Source organism: Neofelis nebulosa, chromosome 1 (genome assembly GCF_028018385.1).
Source record: "Neofelis nebulosa isolate mNeoNeb1 chromosome 1, mNeoNeb1.pri, whole genome shotgun sequence".
Taxonomy (NCBI): domain Eukaryota; kingdom Metazoa; phylum Chordata; class Mammalia; order Carnivora; family Felidae; genus Neofelis; species Neofelis nebulosa.
The window spans coordinates 242963834-242980593 of record NC_080782.1 but is presented as its reverse complement, the minus strand read 5'-3'; the positions used below and the strand labels follow the sequence as shown (position 1 = coordinate 242980593).

Here is a 16760-nt window from a genome sequence, read left to right as displayed (position 1 = left end):
AACAATAAAAACTCTTTACAAGTTGTGACTTGTTGAAGAGTTAAACATAAGAACATAGTATTGACCCCAAAGCAGCGAATACTTTTTGAGAGGACAAAATGGGAAAAGGGTTAATTCCACTTATTTAGCTTTGTGTCGCAGCTCTCACATTTGATATTCTTTACTTAAAATAGCTTAAAATATTTTCTTCATTAACTCTTTTTAAAAATCAGTAACATTTAATGAGAAATACAGATTTAGAACATTGTGCAGAAAGTGTTACTTGTCTTATTTTTAATTTGTTTGTTTTTAGATCAGGGTTGTCAGACGTCCCGAACCAAAATGACAGTAAGTATTATTTAAGTAAAGTACTAAGTGTTGATTTTTTAATGTGGGTATAAATAAAGAGTCCAATTTAATCTGATCATAATAATAAAATAATTTTACTTTCCCCTGTTGGGACAGTTGAAGTATTCAGCTGAACTACCCAGTATTAACACAGATACTTTGAATTACTTATGGCCTCTACCCACATTGGAGGAGATAGACATATAAATGGTATTGAAGTTGAAGTGCCTATAATCTTTAAGGCAGTAGCAATAGTATGTTTGAAATGATTGACTGAATGATTGTGTCTGTTCCTGGTGGCTGTGAAAAAACTTCCCAACAATTTAGTAGAAGGTTGCCAGGTAGAAAGGGATGAAAAGTAGGAGAAATGTGCTAAGGGCATGCATAACTATTCATTAGGGCCAAACTTAAGGGGGACCTGTGGTGAACTCAAGGGAAATGAGGGTAAAAAGATGGGCTGGGACAGATTATTAATGGCTTTGAGCATATATTTCTCCAATAGGTATCTGAAGATACATGTTGGGGCCCAGAACTTGTGAGTTTTTAAATATGAGAAATAACTTTCATAACATGTCCTGTGGACTTTTTTCTTTTTTCTTTAGCCTTTTGGTGTAATACATCAAATTCTGCTTTATGTTAGCATTTTAAGACTTTTGTAGTTTGAAAGTGGCGGCCATTTGAGTAATGAATAAAGAGAGGAAGCAAAGTTTTGCTATACTTTGAAGCACATTGAGATACCCTTTTGTATGCTGAGTAACAGTAATCACCAGTGTTGGAATGCAGGTATTTCTGGTATGCTTACCCAAGGGAACCTCTATAGGAGTCATTTATTGGCAGTATATTAACCCTCTGAGCTAGTTTTTATCTTGGTAAGAAAGAATAAATCAGTGGTTCTTAGCTCTGGCTACACATTAGAATCACCTGAGGAGTTTTCAGAACTTTCCAATGCCTAGGCCCCAACTCAGAAATTCTGCATTTTTAGAAAGTTCTTGAGGTGATTTTAATATGTAACCACGATTTAGGATCACTGACATTGATGAAAAATTGGTGATTTTACATTATTCCATTCAGTTTTTGCTTGTGATGTTAATAGTTAGAATCCTAGAAAGTAAGAGTGCTTTTTTCTTTGTTTTCCTCCCCTATACGTCATCCCCTCTGCCTTGTGGAAAATTATATTTAAAATCAGATAATTCATAAATAACTTTGAAGACTTCGGCTGAATCCTCTGATTTCAATACCAGGCACTTTTATCTGTAATGAGGAATATAAGGATGGCCACTCCCTATTTTGTTAACTTTGTACAGCCATAAGGCAATTTCTAGCCTTGTTTCAAAGGCTTTAAGGCACCCCTTCTATCAGCACAGTATTAAATACTTTTTTCCTCTCCGAGCACTTGAACCACATTATTATGACAGACAGGATGTTCTAGGGAAGAGTAAGTCAGTGTGCCACTGCAGCTATTACCTTTTGTCTTACTGAAGCCCTCTCCCGTTTTTTCCTTGTAAGCTTTTGGAATCTTAATTCCTCACCCATGAACTTCAAAGGGTGAGAGCCTAGCTGTATAATTTTGGACAAGTCCCTTCACAGAAGTTCTCTGTGAATTTCCTTATTTGTACAATGGGGATGAAGATAGTGCCTGCTTCAGGGTTATCACATAGTAAGTATTAAACATGGTAGCTGCTATGTTCCAGACCTCATAAGGGCAGTTTGTATGGTAGTTAAGAACACAGGCTTTGTTGTTAGATGAATTTACTTGAGTCCTGACTTCAGAAGTTTTAGCTCTGTCATTGTTACCAGGTTGTTAATTTCCGAGCCTTAGTTTTCTCATCTGTAAAGTGGGAGTGATTAAGTCACTTACTTCTTGTAATGTTACAAGAATTAAATAACCCATTTCATGAGTTATGTAAATTTGGTGCTTTACATAATGTCTTAGCCCATTTGAGCTGTTGTAACACAATGCCCTAGATGAGATGACTTACAAACAACAGAAGTTCTCACAGCTCTGAAGGCTGGGAAGTCTAAAATCAAGTTGCTAGTGTCTGGTGAAGGCTCGCTTCCAGGTTTATAAACAGCTATCTTTTCACCGTGTCTTCATATGGTGGAAAGGGGTGAGGAATCTCTAGGGTTTTTTGGGTTTTTTAAAGTTTATTTATTTTGAAAGGGAGAGAGAGAGAATCCCAAGCAGGCTCCACATTCTCAATGCGGAGCCCAAGGCAGGGCTTGATCTCACGAACCATGAGATCATGACCTGTGCCAAAATCAAGAGTCAGATGCTTAACAGATTGAGCCCCCAGGCACCCCAGAATTTCTTTTATGAGGACATTAATCCATTCATGAGGGCTCTGCTTTCATGACATAATCACCACCTAATGACCACACCTTCACATGCCATCACATTGGGTATTGGATTTCAACATATGAATTTTAGGAGGATACAAACATTGTAGCACATAGTCCTTGGCATGAAGCAAATACTCAACAATTGGTAGCTTTTGTCATTATAATTTTCATTGTTTTGGGTCCTCCAGTATTTATTTTTTTGAGTTTTTATTTATTTATGTTGAGAGAGAGCGCGCGTCAGCTGGAAAGGGGGAGAGAGAGAGAGAGAGAGAGAGAGAGAGAGAGAGAGAGAGAGAGAGAGAGAGAGAGAGGAAAAAATCCCAAGCAGGCTCTGCAGAGTCAGCACAGAGCCCAACGTAAGGCTCGAACTCACGAGACTGTGAGATCATGACCCGGTCAAAATCAGGAGTCGGACCCTTAGCTGACTGAGCCACCCAGGTGCCCCAGGTGACGTAGTTTAATTGACATGATGCAATGTTTCTAGAATGACAGGAAGTAAAACATTGAGTAATCTAGGACATACATGATTTTGGACCCCTTATTCTTATGTGGGGATTCTAGAGTATTTTGCAGTTTGGACCAAACTTACCTAGTCTTAGTATATAATAGATACACAATAACTCTATGTTAAATTATTCTTTCCATTTTACAGTTGAGGAAATTGAGACATGAGATTGAGTCAGTTGCCTGATGTTAACACAGCAGTAGTGTTAGAAATAAATTCCCTAGGTTCTTGTTCACAGCTCTTTTTCTTAGCTGATTAATTATGTGGTTTGAAATCCTGATGAATCTAGAATAAGCTCATACTAGTACCAGCCCTGTGGCCATATGTATTAGTTTTTAAAAATTTATATCTTTCCACATCTTAAAATATGCACAGATAAATTTATTAAACAGTGATGTTTTAAGTACAATTGATTATCATTCATATTTGCAAATTTGCCTCTTCTCTAAAATTTATTTGTAACCCCTAAATCAATCCCCATGACACTTTTCAAAGACATGTGCAGACATGTGCAGAGTGGTAAAAAAATGTGAATTTCCTGAAGTACATCTTCCTACTGAGGTGTGGAACAAGGCAGAGCTTTCCCTTCTTGTCAGCTCATCCTGTAAACAGGTCTCCTTTTCATAGTCTAATTAGTGTACTACCTTTATCGTATTTTGTCCTTTTTATTGGTGATTTTGCTTCATAAAAGATCCCCTAAACATCGTATTAAAGTGCTGGCTAGTGTTCCTAAGCACAAGAAGGCTGCTTTTTGCCTTACAGAGGAAATAAGGTGTGTTAGGTGAGCTTCATTCAGTTTACAGTGAGTTTAATGTTCGTGAATCAACAATATGGTATACCCAGAAAAAAGGAATAAGAAATTCACCAATCTGTAGATGAGGCAACTCCAAGTGCTAAAATAAAACCTATAGTGCATGGTGAAGCTGTGGAAAAGAAGGAATAGTGACTCTATTTATGGATTCATGGACTTAGGACTAATTAAAGAAAAAAACAAAAAACAATGAAATAGCATTGTGGTGAGACTTTGAGCTTACAACACGTTTCCCAGGATCAGGACAATGTTAAACGCTCCTTGCCTCCTGCTGGCTGGCTCACACATTTTAAGGAAAAATGGTGTGAAAAGTGTTAAACTTGTAGGCAAGGTGGGTTCTGCAGATCAGAACCAAGATGCTGTGGAAGAATACCAGCTAAGTGATAACACAGGAAGAAGGGATATCCAGACAAGCAGGTTTTCCACACTGATGAGACTGGCTTGCTTTCACAAGGTCAGTGGCAAATGAACCCATATAATACAAGTGGTGTCCATAGCCCCTGACCTTTAAGTCATTTAGAGACCATACAACCTTGCTAGAGTGTGCCAGTGCCAAGAGTGGTTTTATGTGTGGTGCATAGAGCCCCAAATCCATGAGCGCTTACAGGGAAAAACTGAACTGTGTGCCAGCCCATTGGAGGTGGGACAGAATGCATGCATGGTTATCTAAAATATTCTGGGATTGGTTCTCCCAGCTGCTGCTTCATAGAGGTTGAAGGTTTTCAGAATGAAAACCTTGCCTTTGAGGTTTTATTCCTGGATAATATCCATTGCCTTGAAGAACTCAAAAATGCCTATCTCAGTGTAGTTCCTTTTATGCCCCCAAACACTGTATCTCCCATCCACCCCCTCGATCAGGGCACACTTAAAGCTTTCAAGGCCTACTTCATGAGAAAGCTTTTGAGGCTCTCAACACCAACAAGGAAACCACCCTGATAGATTACTGGAAGTCAGTCACCATACGCAATGTGATTGTTTTGGCACAGCTTAGGACAGCATCGAGCAGGCTACTGTGAATAATTGTTGGGGAAATGTTTGACCAGACTGCGTTGAAAAGTTTCAGAGGCTTTGAAGGTGTTACAGAAAATAAAAAGAACAGTGTTAAAAACATAATGTGTGTTGCACCAAGTAAGTGAAGAAGGCTTTGGGGCCGTGCAGGAAGAAGATGTGGAGGAAATTTTGGTAGAGAAGGCAGTAGAGCCACCGATGAAGACCTGGACAAGATGACCAAAAAAGGCATCAGATTCAGTGATGCAAGGCAGCCTAAGACTCCCGAGAATTGCTCTTCTAACAGTGGCCAAAATACTGGAATGGAATTCTGCCTTGGGAAAAAGTGTGTGTGTCAGTGACACACATGGAAGAATGTGACTCTGTACTTGAACAAAGCCTCAAATTTAACACCACTGTGTTTGCCCCTTACGTCAAGACGCTTAAAAGATTTGAGGTGAGAAGTTAAGCAGACAAGGCTGACTTAATTCTTTGAAGCCAGTTTGGGAGGGAAAGTTGCTGATATTGTCCACAAGTTGCAAGAACCAAACTCTTGAGGTAGAACTGCCAGATGTCACCATGTCACCCTCATCGACTTCTTCCTCTTCTGCAGAATAATTGTCAACAACCTTTCCCTTGGTTTTTATGGGCACGCCAAAGGTTGAGAGGTTTAACCACACAGTGCACTGCCCCATTGTACATCCTGCAGGTCCACTAAGAGTAAGACGTTAATGTTTTTATAAAACTTTAAATGTTTAATCTTTGGTTTTTTTCCTAGGACTTTATTTGCATTAGTGTACAATATATAGTGTGTGTTAACAGGACTGAGTATGAGTACTGTATGGTATGTGTGTATTGTATCTGTGTACTGTGTGTGTGTGTGTGTGTGTGCGCACATACCTGAGTGCGTCCGTAATCCTAGTACAGTACGCAAAAATGCTATGATCATAATGTGTTATAAAGAATCTACATATAATTATTTGTAAGAAATATATATGAAATCAAGGGTGTTTTCAGCAGAAACAAGGTTATGCATTGATGTGACCAGAGGCTTGCAGGAACCTAACCTTGTATTTCCTTTTGGAGTAATGGTTCAGTAGTGTTCATGGTGACCGTCTAGAATTTAAGTACCTCAGATATTCTGTACCTTTTTTCCTAGATCAATAGGTGGTATGGAGAGCACCTTATGTTTTGTCCCTTATGGACAGATCATTAGCTTATTTTAGATTTTATGTGTGTGTATGTGGGCAGGGGAAGGGGGAAGCGTTTTCAGCTGTAAATAATGCTACAGTTAACATGGTGAAAACATCTGAGACTATTATCTAGAATAAGTTTCTGAAATTGTAATTGTTGGGATATAAGAATATATAGTTGGAAGCTTGATAATATTTTTGGTAATTCTTTTCATCCTTTTTTTTTTTTTTAACTTTTAAAATTTAGTATATAAATATACAAACTATATATCCAGTACAGGGAACTAGTATGTATCAGATGGCCATAATAACTAAGAACTTTTTTCTTTCTCAAATAAATTTTAAAAAGCCTAATTATTTGCAAAATTCAGGTTTAACAACCTTGCTTTTTTTTCCTCCTTTTTATTTAAAAGTGGCAATTGTCTTTTTATGGTTTTTTAAAAAATGTGCTGGTGGTATCCATTGAAGGTCACAAAGTTCTGTAGAATGAATGATTACTACTGCTTTGTCTGTAGTTAGGACAGATTCATACTGATCCTTTCAGATTAAGACTATGGTAAACATAGTAATAATAACATAATTTGGTTATACTCTTATACTTTTGTGTGTTCCCTCCACATGACCTAGATATTCATTAACACCAGGAAGTAAGAAAATTAGAGGCAAAAATAAAATGTTTCCCTTTGCTTCTCTGTAGGGTTCAGCTCCACCCCCTTCTCCAACACCTAACAAAGAGATGAAGAACAAAGCCGTTCTCTGCAAACCTTTAACAATGACGAAAGCTACTTACTGTAAACCTCACATGCAGACCAAATCTTGTCAGACAGGTAACTTAGGAAAATTTGACTTAACACCTCACTCACCGAAATTCATGATTGTCTCAAATAATAGGCTACGGAATATATCTGCTTGGTCACTTTGTCATTCCCTGTTGATTTTGCTTATCCGATTTTAGATAATTGTGTTGAGAATACAGCATAATATTTAAAATCATTAATGAAAAGCTGTGTGAAAGGTCTAGAATAAAAATTATGTCACAGGTGAAAAGCTATATTAAAAATTTCCTTGGGGCTAAAATTCACTAAAGTTAAAGTGTTGCCTCAGAGATCACCTCTTTAAGAGTGACCTGTAATGTTAACAATTCTGTTTCCTTGTCAGAATGCGATGAAATAATTCAAATAAGTGTTTTTATGAGATTTAAATGTATCTTAATTGATTAGATACATATTTTTGCAGGGGTTATGAGGGGAATCTAGGCTATCTGGAACTATGTAACATTTTTAAGGGATATTTTCTTTGTATTAAGAAAAAAAAAAGACCTAAATTCTATTTTTATTCTCTTTAAGTTAATACAGCTGCTATATTTAGTTTTGTTGTTTTTACATCACCTAATTTTGTGAAAACTGAGGATTTCTTTTAAAAGGGAACAGAGGCACTTAAATATTTCTTTGTTACCAAATTATTTTAACACTGAGTAATGATATATAAGTGCTCTTTAAACACATTTTGTATTTTTAGATGATAATTGGAAGACAGAATATGTTCCAGTGCCTATCCCTGTGCCTGTGTATATCCCAGTACCTATGCACATGTACAGTCAGAATATTCCTGTTCCTACTACAGTTCCTGTTCCTGTAAGTCGGACTTTAAGTTCTTTTTCATTATGAGGTTTATCAGGCATTAAGTGGGAGAACAGTGTTGTTGTAATTACTATCTCAGTGAAGCTAGTAGAACAGAGGGTTGAGTCTTCAGCTTCACCAGTTAACTTAGGTTTGGTTGACTGTCAGTGTTTGATTTGTGTTTAATCAAGTAGATCCTTAAAGGTGAAGTTTAGCAAGTGTCTGCATCTGCTTTATGCACATGATGTTTTATATTCGAGTTCATTGTAGAGAAAAACATTTGTAAAGTTGTCAGGTTTAAAACTGAAACACGGAAGAGAATTTTGTATATATTATAATTACATTATTTTGTCCTAAAACACTTGTGGTACTTAAGACACTATGCCACGGCTTGGCTGTCCCAGTCCTCTGCGGGGCGGGGCAGAATTACCTCACTTATTTTTCTTTAATGTTTATTTCAGAAAGTAGCTGGCTTATATTCTGGGCTTACTCTGTTATAGTTGATATCTCAGTTTTGATATGTGTTTCTTCCCCCAAAGCTTTTATCCAATGTCGTATTATAAAGAAGATCCTGTGTTAGAATAATTTTTAATTTGGAAAATTATCTTTTTTTTTTTTTTTTTTTTTTTAAGAAAAGATTTTATTTTTAAGTGATCTCTGCACCCAGCATGGTGCACAAACTCATGACCCTGAGATCAAGAGTTGTATGCTCCACCAGCTGTGCCAACTAGGTGCCCCCGGAAAATCATGTTTTAACATGGAGTAAACTTAACAGTAAATACTTTGGTTAATTAGGTGCCGGTTCCTGTTTTTCTGCCTGCCTCCTTGGACAACAGTGAGAAGATCCCTGCAGCAGTTGAGGAGCTAAAAAGCAAAGTTTCCTCAGATCCTCTTGATGCAGAGCTGCTTACAATGACAGATATGATGACTGAGGACGAGGGGAAGACGGAAGCTGCCAACATCAACAGTGAGCTGCTCTGTATTTCACTTTGCGAATAAGTGTATTATTGGTTTTCAGAGGGTTGTAATTGTTAAAGTATGTTCCAGAGCATATCATTAAGTTTCAACTTGATACGGGAATGGGGGAGGCATTGCAGCAAAGATATATTTGAAGAGACCCATACTCTAGCTAGCCACAAGCTCTCTTGTGTCAAGCCCAGTTTCAAGCAGGAATTTGAATGGTCCATGTTTTAATTATAATAGGATTTGACTTCTAAAATTAACTAACTCAGAATTTTTCCTGTTTTAGTGGACTACCTCAGACACAAAAACAACTTGTAGTCGGCTTTAATAATGATCCAAACTCTTATATTGTAATGGTTATCCCCAATTTGTGGGCTCTACTTAGTAATTTGCATTATCTAAACGAGGGTTTATCCCAACTTCTGTTAGGGCAGTGCTTGCCAAATGGTATATATGATGAGTATGCCATGGATGATTCTCATAGAATATTTATTCCTACCCTTACTCCTCTGGTAACACGTAGAGTCCTGTTTCAACCATAAGCTGCCTAATTCACTTTACCCTAGTGTACAATAGAAACACTATAAATTCTCTCTTTCATAATGTGACCTTGTTTGTGAAAGACTTGGTTACAAACAGTGGTTTTGTTTTTTAAGGAAGTGAAATGGGAAAAATGTCACTGTTAATCTCATAGAAAGGGTATTGTTTTGTGAAACCTTTGTTTCTTGTGTGTGTGTGTGTGTGTGTGTGTGTGTGTGTCTGTCTGTCTGTCTTTCTGTCTGCTATCACCAAAATGGATAAAATGCATATCTTACTGTGGCTTACAATACAAAAATGTTTGAAAGCAACTGATCAGAACATTAGAAATCTGTTGTAATTGAATGATATGGATAACCTAGGTCACAGTTCGTAAAGAGTGCTGAAAATTGCAGTGATCCACCCTCATTAGTTTATTTTTGACAAGAGATTGTTTTTAGAAATATCATACATACATACTGGAATTGCTTTACTATCATTAACTTTTGAAGAGGGGCAGTCAGAAGCTTAAAGGATTAAAAGTTTCTATGTACTCATGATTATGTAACAATTGTATAGTATTTTACATTTCAAGATGGCTATATAACTTTTCCTTTTATGACTATTAATACATGTGTTTATTCTTGTTTATATATTGTTCATATATGTTTCCAGACTAAATATAAGTACTGTTTGCCAGATTAAATATAGACTAAATATAGGTGTTTTGATTTGTAATTATATCATGAATTGATTACAGGTGTAATTATTGAAACAGACATAATTGGTTCAGATCTCTTGAAGAACTCTGACCGGGAGACACAGTCCAGTATGCCTGATGTACCATATGAACCAGATTTGGATATCGAAATAGATTTCCCTAGAGGTACTCAAAATGCTGTTATGCTGTTTTATTCTTTCAGTGTGAACTTTGGTTATGGAATTTAGTTATGGAGTCATAATTGTGGTTATGATCATTAACCATTTAATGTTCATGTTATTGTCTTTACTGTTTATATTTGGTTTTGTCTTTTTTTTTTTTTTTTACCAAACAAAACTCAACAGTTAACTTCTGAAATGAGGCATAGGACTTAAAGAAAATTTCCTAGAGCCAAAAAAAAAAAAAATCTTTCACAAAGTAAGATTACTTTGGAAATAGAGAAAAGGTTAAAGAAGTGACTGTTTCTTTTCTTTTCTTTTTTTAAATGTTTATCTATTTTTGAGACAGAGACAGAGCACAAGCATGGGAGGGACCAAAAGAGAGAGGGAGACACAGAATTCGAAGCAGGCTCCAGGCTCTGGGCTGTCAGCACAGAGCCTGACGTGGGGCTTGAACTCACGAACTGTGAGATCATGACCTGAGCTGAAGTTGGATGCTTAACCATCTGAGCCACCCAGGCACCTCTTTTTTAAAAAAATGATTGTTTGTTTTTAAAAAAATTTAAATAATCTATTGATGGCTAATAAGCACACTAAATAGAATGTAAAGCATTTTGGGGCACCTGGGTGGCTCAGTTGGTTAAGTGTCCAACTTGGACTTCTTCCCTGGCAGTGGAGAGTTGTCTCTCTCTCAAAATAAATAAGCATTAAAAAAAAAAAAAAAAAGAATGCAAAGCATTTTATTTTGAGAAAGATTTGGTATGTCGAAACAGATTTGTACTGAGATCATTTGTTACTTTTTTATTTTTTTAAATGTTTATTTATTTTGAGAGAGAGAGAACATAGCAGGGGAGGGGCAGAGAGAAAGGGAGAGAATCCCAAGTAGGCTCCACACTGTCAGCTCAGAGCCCCATAGGGGCTCAGTCCCGTGAATCGTGAGATCACGACCTGAGCCAAAACCAAGACTTGGACACTTAGCCGACTCACCCACCCAGGTGCCCCTGTACTGAGACCATTTAGATCTTAGAATTGAATTTCAGGTTGTAATATTTTTCTGATATTATACATTTTCATGAAAATGTCATATTGTTATTCAGTATACATGTGTTTTATGAGTCTGAATAGGGTTTATTAGAACTCAGACAATTCTCTATTCACCCTCTCCTGTAGCACAGGTTACCCCTGTATATAGGTGTTTGTTTATATTCTGTGATTAGTTCTTTGTTGCTGGCTGTATTTATGTAACATAAGCCTGTGCTGTTATATTTGGAAATAAAAGTTCTTCTGATTTGATTGTTAGCTGCTGAGGAACTTGATATGGAAAATGAATTTTTATTACCACCTGTTTTCGGAGAAGAATATGAGGAACAGCCTAGACCTCGATCTAAAAAAAAGGTATAAATTAATAGTATTCTTGCATTCAGCCACTATCTCTTTGTAGTGATAACCTCTTTAGTTATAGAGCAAGGATACAGTGAGTGACCCACAGTTGTGCTGAGAATATGGGAAGACTTTTTTCCCTTAGATGTAATAAGACTTCAAGAGTTAATGTCAAAGTAATAAATTAATTTTCCAAGTAATAAAAATGTCTCATATTTGTAACTTCATAGAAGAGCAAATATTACTGCCATTTAATTTTTCTTTTTAATTTTATCCTGACAAAAGGTTGACATAGTTGCTCAAAAAGTAAACTCCATTCTTTGCCAAGAATTGAGACTATTTTCTAGGGATCTGTTTTTTCCACTGTTATTTCTGATGAGACTAATCTATGAGGTTAAGTTACAGTGTGTAATATCTGGTCTTTTTTACGCATGCTAGTACATAGAAGGACATGCTGGACAGTTTAATTGTTTAGGTAGACCAAACCTTAATGTTGTTAACAGATGTGATTTAAAAAAATACTTTATCAACAACTTTACTTATTTCTGATTTTCGACATAAAGCAAGATCAAAAGAAACAAAAAGGATGACTTTCACAAATTTTCCCACAAAGAAAGAAAAAAACTGAAAAAGGAGTGAGTACCTGCAGTAGAATGAAGTTGGACTCCTATTTGACACCACACGCAAAAATTAACTCAAAATGGGTTATAGACCTAAATGTAAGAACTAAAATACAAAACTCTTAAAAGAAAACATAGGCCTAAATCGTCACTGCCTTGGGTTAGGCATAGTTCTTTGACAGGAAACCAAAAGTACAAGGAACAAAAGGAAAAAATAGGTGAATTAGGTATACTACATCAAAATTTAAAACTTTTATATAGTAAATAATGCCATCATGGAAGTCAAAGGAGCTGAGTGAAATTGAAATTGAAAAGTTCAATTTCTCTCTTACCTTAAGATTTAGAACCCTTTTCAGATTATTTATTAATTATGTCTTAATTTTCTTACTAGTGACTCTCACAGCAGGAGTTATTATGATTTTGATATACAAAGTGGATTATGTAGAAATATGGCATTTCTGGAGATATATTTCAAGTAATGTTATAGGTAGCTATTCTCAGATTTCAGAATACAGAATACCAGTCAATTCTAAGCCTATAAAAATTATTTCTCTTTTAATTTTCATTTGTTGAGGGATGGCTTACATAAAGTCGTGAAATAATGTAGGTATTTTTTTAAAAAAAGATTTTACAATGGTATTTTACTATTAGGGAGCCAAGAGAAAGGCTGTATCAGGATACCAGTCTCACGATGATAGTTCTGACAATTCAGAATGCAGCTTTCCTTTCAAATACACGTATGGTGTAAACGCATGGAAACACTGGGTCAAAACTAGGCAACTTGATGAAGATCTTCTTGTATTAGATGAGCTAAAATCTCGTAAGTGTTCTGATTTTGTTTCCTCTCCACCCTATTTCAAATCAAGATTTTTGTTATTAACTACCTTTACTTAAAAAAAACATAAATGTAGCTTAAAATATTTGAAGTACATTTAAATGTAGCTTTCATTTTACTTTTAAATTCTAATATAGTCTAAATCAATTTCAGAAAGTTTCTTAATCTTAAAAAAGAGAAAGTTTCTTAATCTTAAGAATAAATAATAATAATTACTAATGTTTTACTTCTTTTTAGCTAAATCAGTAAAGTTGAAAGAGGATCTGCTCTCTCACACCACGGCTGAGCTTAACTATGGGTTAGCTCATTTTGTGAATGAGATCCGACGGCCAAATGGAGAGAGTTATGCACCTGACAGCATCTATTATCTTTGCCTTGGAATACAGGAGGTTAGTAATTTGATGGCTATTTTTGGATATAATGTTAATAAGAAAGGTTGTTGTGGTAGGGGTGCCAGGTGGCTCAGTTGGTTAAGCATCCGAATTCAGCTCAGGTCATGTTCTTGCAGTTCATGGGTTCGAGTCCCGTGTTGGGCTTTGTGCTGACAGCTCAGAACCTGGAGCCTGCTTTGAATTCTGTGTCTCCCTCTCTATGCCTCTCCCCTGCTTGCACTCTGTCTCTCTCTCTCTCAAAAATAAATAAACCTTAAAAGAAAAACAAAAAAGGTCGTTGTGGTAGTTTTGGAAGAGAAAAATGTTACGTTTCAAGAATATTAAGGGTGGCTTTATGGAACATAATGATTTCTTGGCTTGCCAAGAAAGAAAAAAGAATTTACTCTATAATATATAATACTAGGATATTCTAAAGGATTTTCTTAGTTACTTTGTATATAGGCGTTTCATAATGAGATCTGTTCCTCAAAATCCTCAAATTCTTGAAAACTGTCATACCAAAACCGAAAAGAATTCATGTTTAGGGGCACCTGGGTGGCTCAGTTGGTTAAGCGTTGAACTTCAGCTCAGGTCATGATCTCACGGTTTATGGGTTCGATCCCCACATCAGGCTCTGTGCTGACGGCTCGGAGCTTGGGGCCTGCCTGAGATTCTGTCTCCCTCTATCTCTGCCCCTCCCCCACTCCTTCTCTTGCTCTCTCTCTCAAAAATAAACATTAAAATTAAAAAAACATAGAAAAATGGTGTTAGGGACAAGTCACTTGAAACTCCTGCATCTATCTTTTGTTACAGTTAGCAAAGCTGTATATTTGTTGCCATATATATGATAATCAGGATGGCTTCATTTCTTCCTTAAAATTGCAGATAAATGAATTAACATCCTGAGGTGTGATCCTATATATGTATATATAGATCCATGCTGGTATACATGTAAACAGAAAAATGTGTTCCTTTGCAGATAGTGAGTGGATCTGTTTCAATTGTACACTCCTGATGTTTCTAACTTGTTATATAGGTAAATTACTCTTTATTTTTTTGGAATCATCTTATAAAAGAAGATCATTCTTTAGGGGTTTAAATAAGCCATATATCTGTGAACCTTGATTGATGAGTCTACTTTCCGTAATAGACATAAATACCAACTGTAGGTGTTGGCTTGTAATTCTGAACAAATTGTTCAGGTTTGAGCCCAGAGGTCAGAAAGTATCTTAGCTTAACATCCTATGTATTTTTTAGCTGTGATAAATGATAGAAGGAGCTCTTTTTACGTAGAGTTTTGTTTATAGCCCGAGAATTTAATGTTATGTTGCCAACTGATGTAGTCACTGAAATTATTCAGAAAACTAGAACTGTCTTAATTTGTATTTTAAGTTGTGTTCTCTTCAGGGTAGAAATTTGCCCAAGATTACATAAGTGGTAGTGGGAAGGTAGCACATGGCTGTAAATTATTGTATGTTCAAGGGCCATCATATATTTTGCAGTAGCAACCTAAAAAATGTATAGTAGGTTTTACTTTTCCTTATTCTTCTTTGATAGATTTATACGTACCTTAGCCTCATATTTAGATGGTGACAATAGGTCATCCACCATTCCAGATCTCAAAATCCCTGAAAACTAGACATTTTACTCTTTAGTTTTTCAGAAAAACTCATTTGGTAGTAAAACCTGAGTTGAAGAGTTGTGAAGTTTTTGTCTATTTAGTGTACTTTCTGTTTGATCATCTACAGAATATTAACTACATAATTCACTATAGAATAGTTAATGTTTCTAAAGGAATAAAGGGTACTTTCCTAGATCACTTTAGGAATATTATGTAAATATGTACATGCCCTGAATTTCCTCTGTAAAATCCAAAAAAGTTATGAATTCCAAAACATATCTGGCCTCATTGGTTCTGGTTCAAGGTTTATAGACCTGTGTGTGTTCCCCCACCCCCCATTTTCATCATACCTAGGAGTAAAAAAGAGTAGGAATAGCAGGCAAAACCATCTCAACTGTCTGATTTCAAAATAAGTTACCTGTTACATAATAAAGACTCTTCTCTAGAGCAAATAGGATTGGGTTTTACTCTTTGTGTCTTACACCATGCAGGCCCTATTGTAGGCACTCATTAACCTGGATAATTGTCAACAGCTAGTACACAATAGACCTGTATTGTCCAGTTTTTCTGCTGCTTTTTATTGTGTGTGTGTATTTAAGATGGTGGAACAGTCTTTTTTTTAAAAAGAACATTTATATCATCATCTTGGAAGTAGTTCAGTTGTTCAGATCAATCATTTGTAAAAGTGTAGAAGAGGATATTAGGTTTCTCCCAAGTTAACTCAGCAGGAAGGAAAGAGATTGAGTTCTAGGCTCTTATTTGTGTTGTTTTAATGCAACTCTACTTTTTGGTATGTTTTGGGGTTCTGTATAAAATTTCATTTAAAAATGGCTTCTAGAAATTCAGCTTAAAAAACTAGTATCTGAATAATAAAATTTTAAATCACAGGGTAATAAAAGACAACAAAATGAGCAGTCTCTGTCTTACCCATCTCTATTCCACTTAGTTCACCTCCCTGAAGTCAAATACTCTCTGTTGGCTCTTTCCTTTCCTCGGGCATTACTTTGCATATAGAAATATAATGGATTTTTGTATATTCATCTTATATTCTGTATGTACCAATTCATTGTTAGTTTTGTTAGGTGGTGTTAAAGACAGTTTTGCCTCTTTCTTTCCAATCTGCATGTCTTCTTTTTCTTGTCGTATTACATTGGTTAGGGATATCAGGCCTCCTTCCCCCTCCCAACATTGAAAGCAAATGATGAGAGCAGAAACCCTCACCTTGTTTCTAATTCTTGAGGAAAGATGCTTCACCATTAAGTATGATGTTGCCTATAGGTTTTTTGTAGTTTCCTGTTTGTTACCAGGCCAGGGAAGAGAACTTCTATCCTTAATTGGCTGAGAATTTTTCTTAACCTTTTATTTTGTTACTGAGGGTTTTTATCATAATCAGTTACTGAATTTTGTCAACTTCTTTTTCTGCATCTATGGAGACAATCATATGGTTTTTCTCTCTTATTCTCTTAAGAGAATTAATTTTCAGATATTAAATCAACCTTGAATTTCTGAGAGATACTGCATTTGATAATGATATATTAACTTTTTTATATACTGCTGATTAAACTTGCTAATTTACTCTTAATGACTTTGCAGAGGTTCATGGAGGATACTAGTCCATAGTTTTCTAGAGATCTTTCCCTGGCTTTGGTGATACCACTGGCCACATAAAATAAATTGGGAGGTGTTCCTTTCTCCTACTTTTTTTTTTTTTTTTTTAAGCTTGCTTGCTTTTCCTTCCTTCCTTCCTTCCTTCCTTCCTTCCTTCCTTCCTTCCTTCCTTCCTTCCTTCCTTC

General features: G+C 36.0%; 1 protein-coding gene across 4 annotated transcripts in view; it reads left to right on the top strand.

Annotated features, from left to right (window-relative positions):
• Positions 1-16760, top strand: part of ZMYM2 (zinc finger MYM-type containing 2) — a 103958-nt gene that overhangs the window by 74792 nt on the left and 12406 nt on the right. For 3 of the 4 annotated variants that reach the window (XM_058690491.1, XM_058690484.1, XM_058690499.1), the window contains 8 exons: positions 293-327; positions 6861-6990; positions 7682-7797; positions 8578-8749; positions 10022-10147; positions 11441-11535; positions 12792-12960; positions 13213-13364. In XM_058690491.1, coding sequence (XP_058546474.1) covers positions 293-327; positions 6861-6990; positions 7682-7797; positions 8578-8749; positions 10022-10147; positions 11441-11535; positions 12792-12960; positions 13213-13364 — 995 coding nt within the window. The other variant, XM_058690507.1, reaches the window with a different exon arrangement.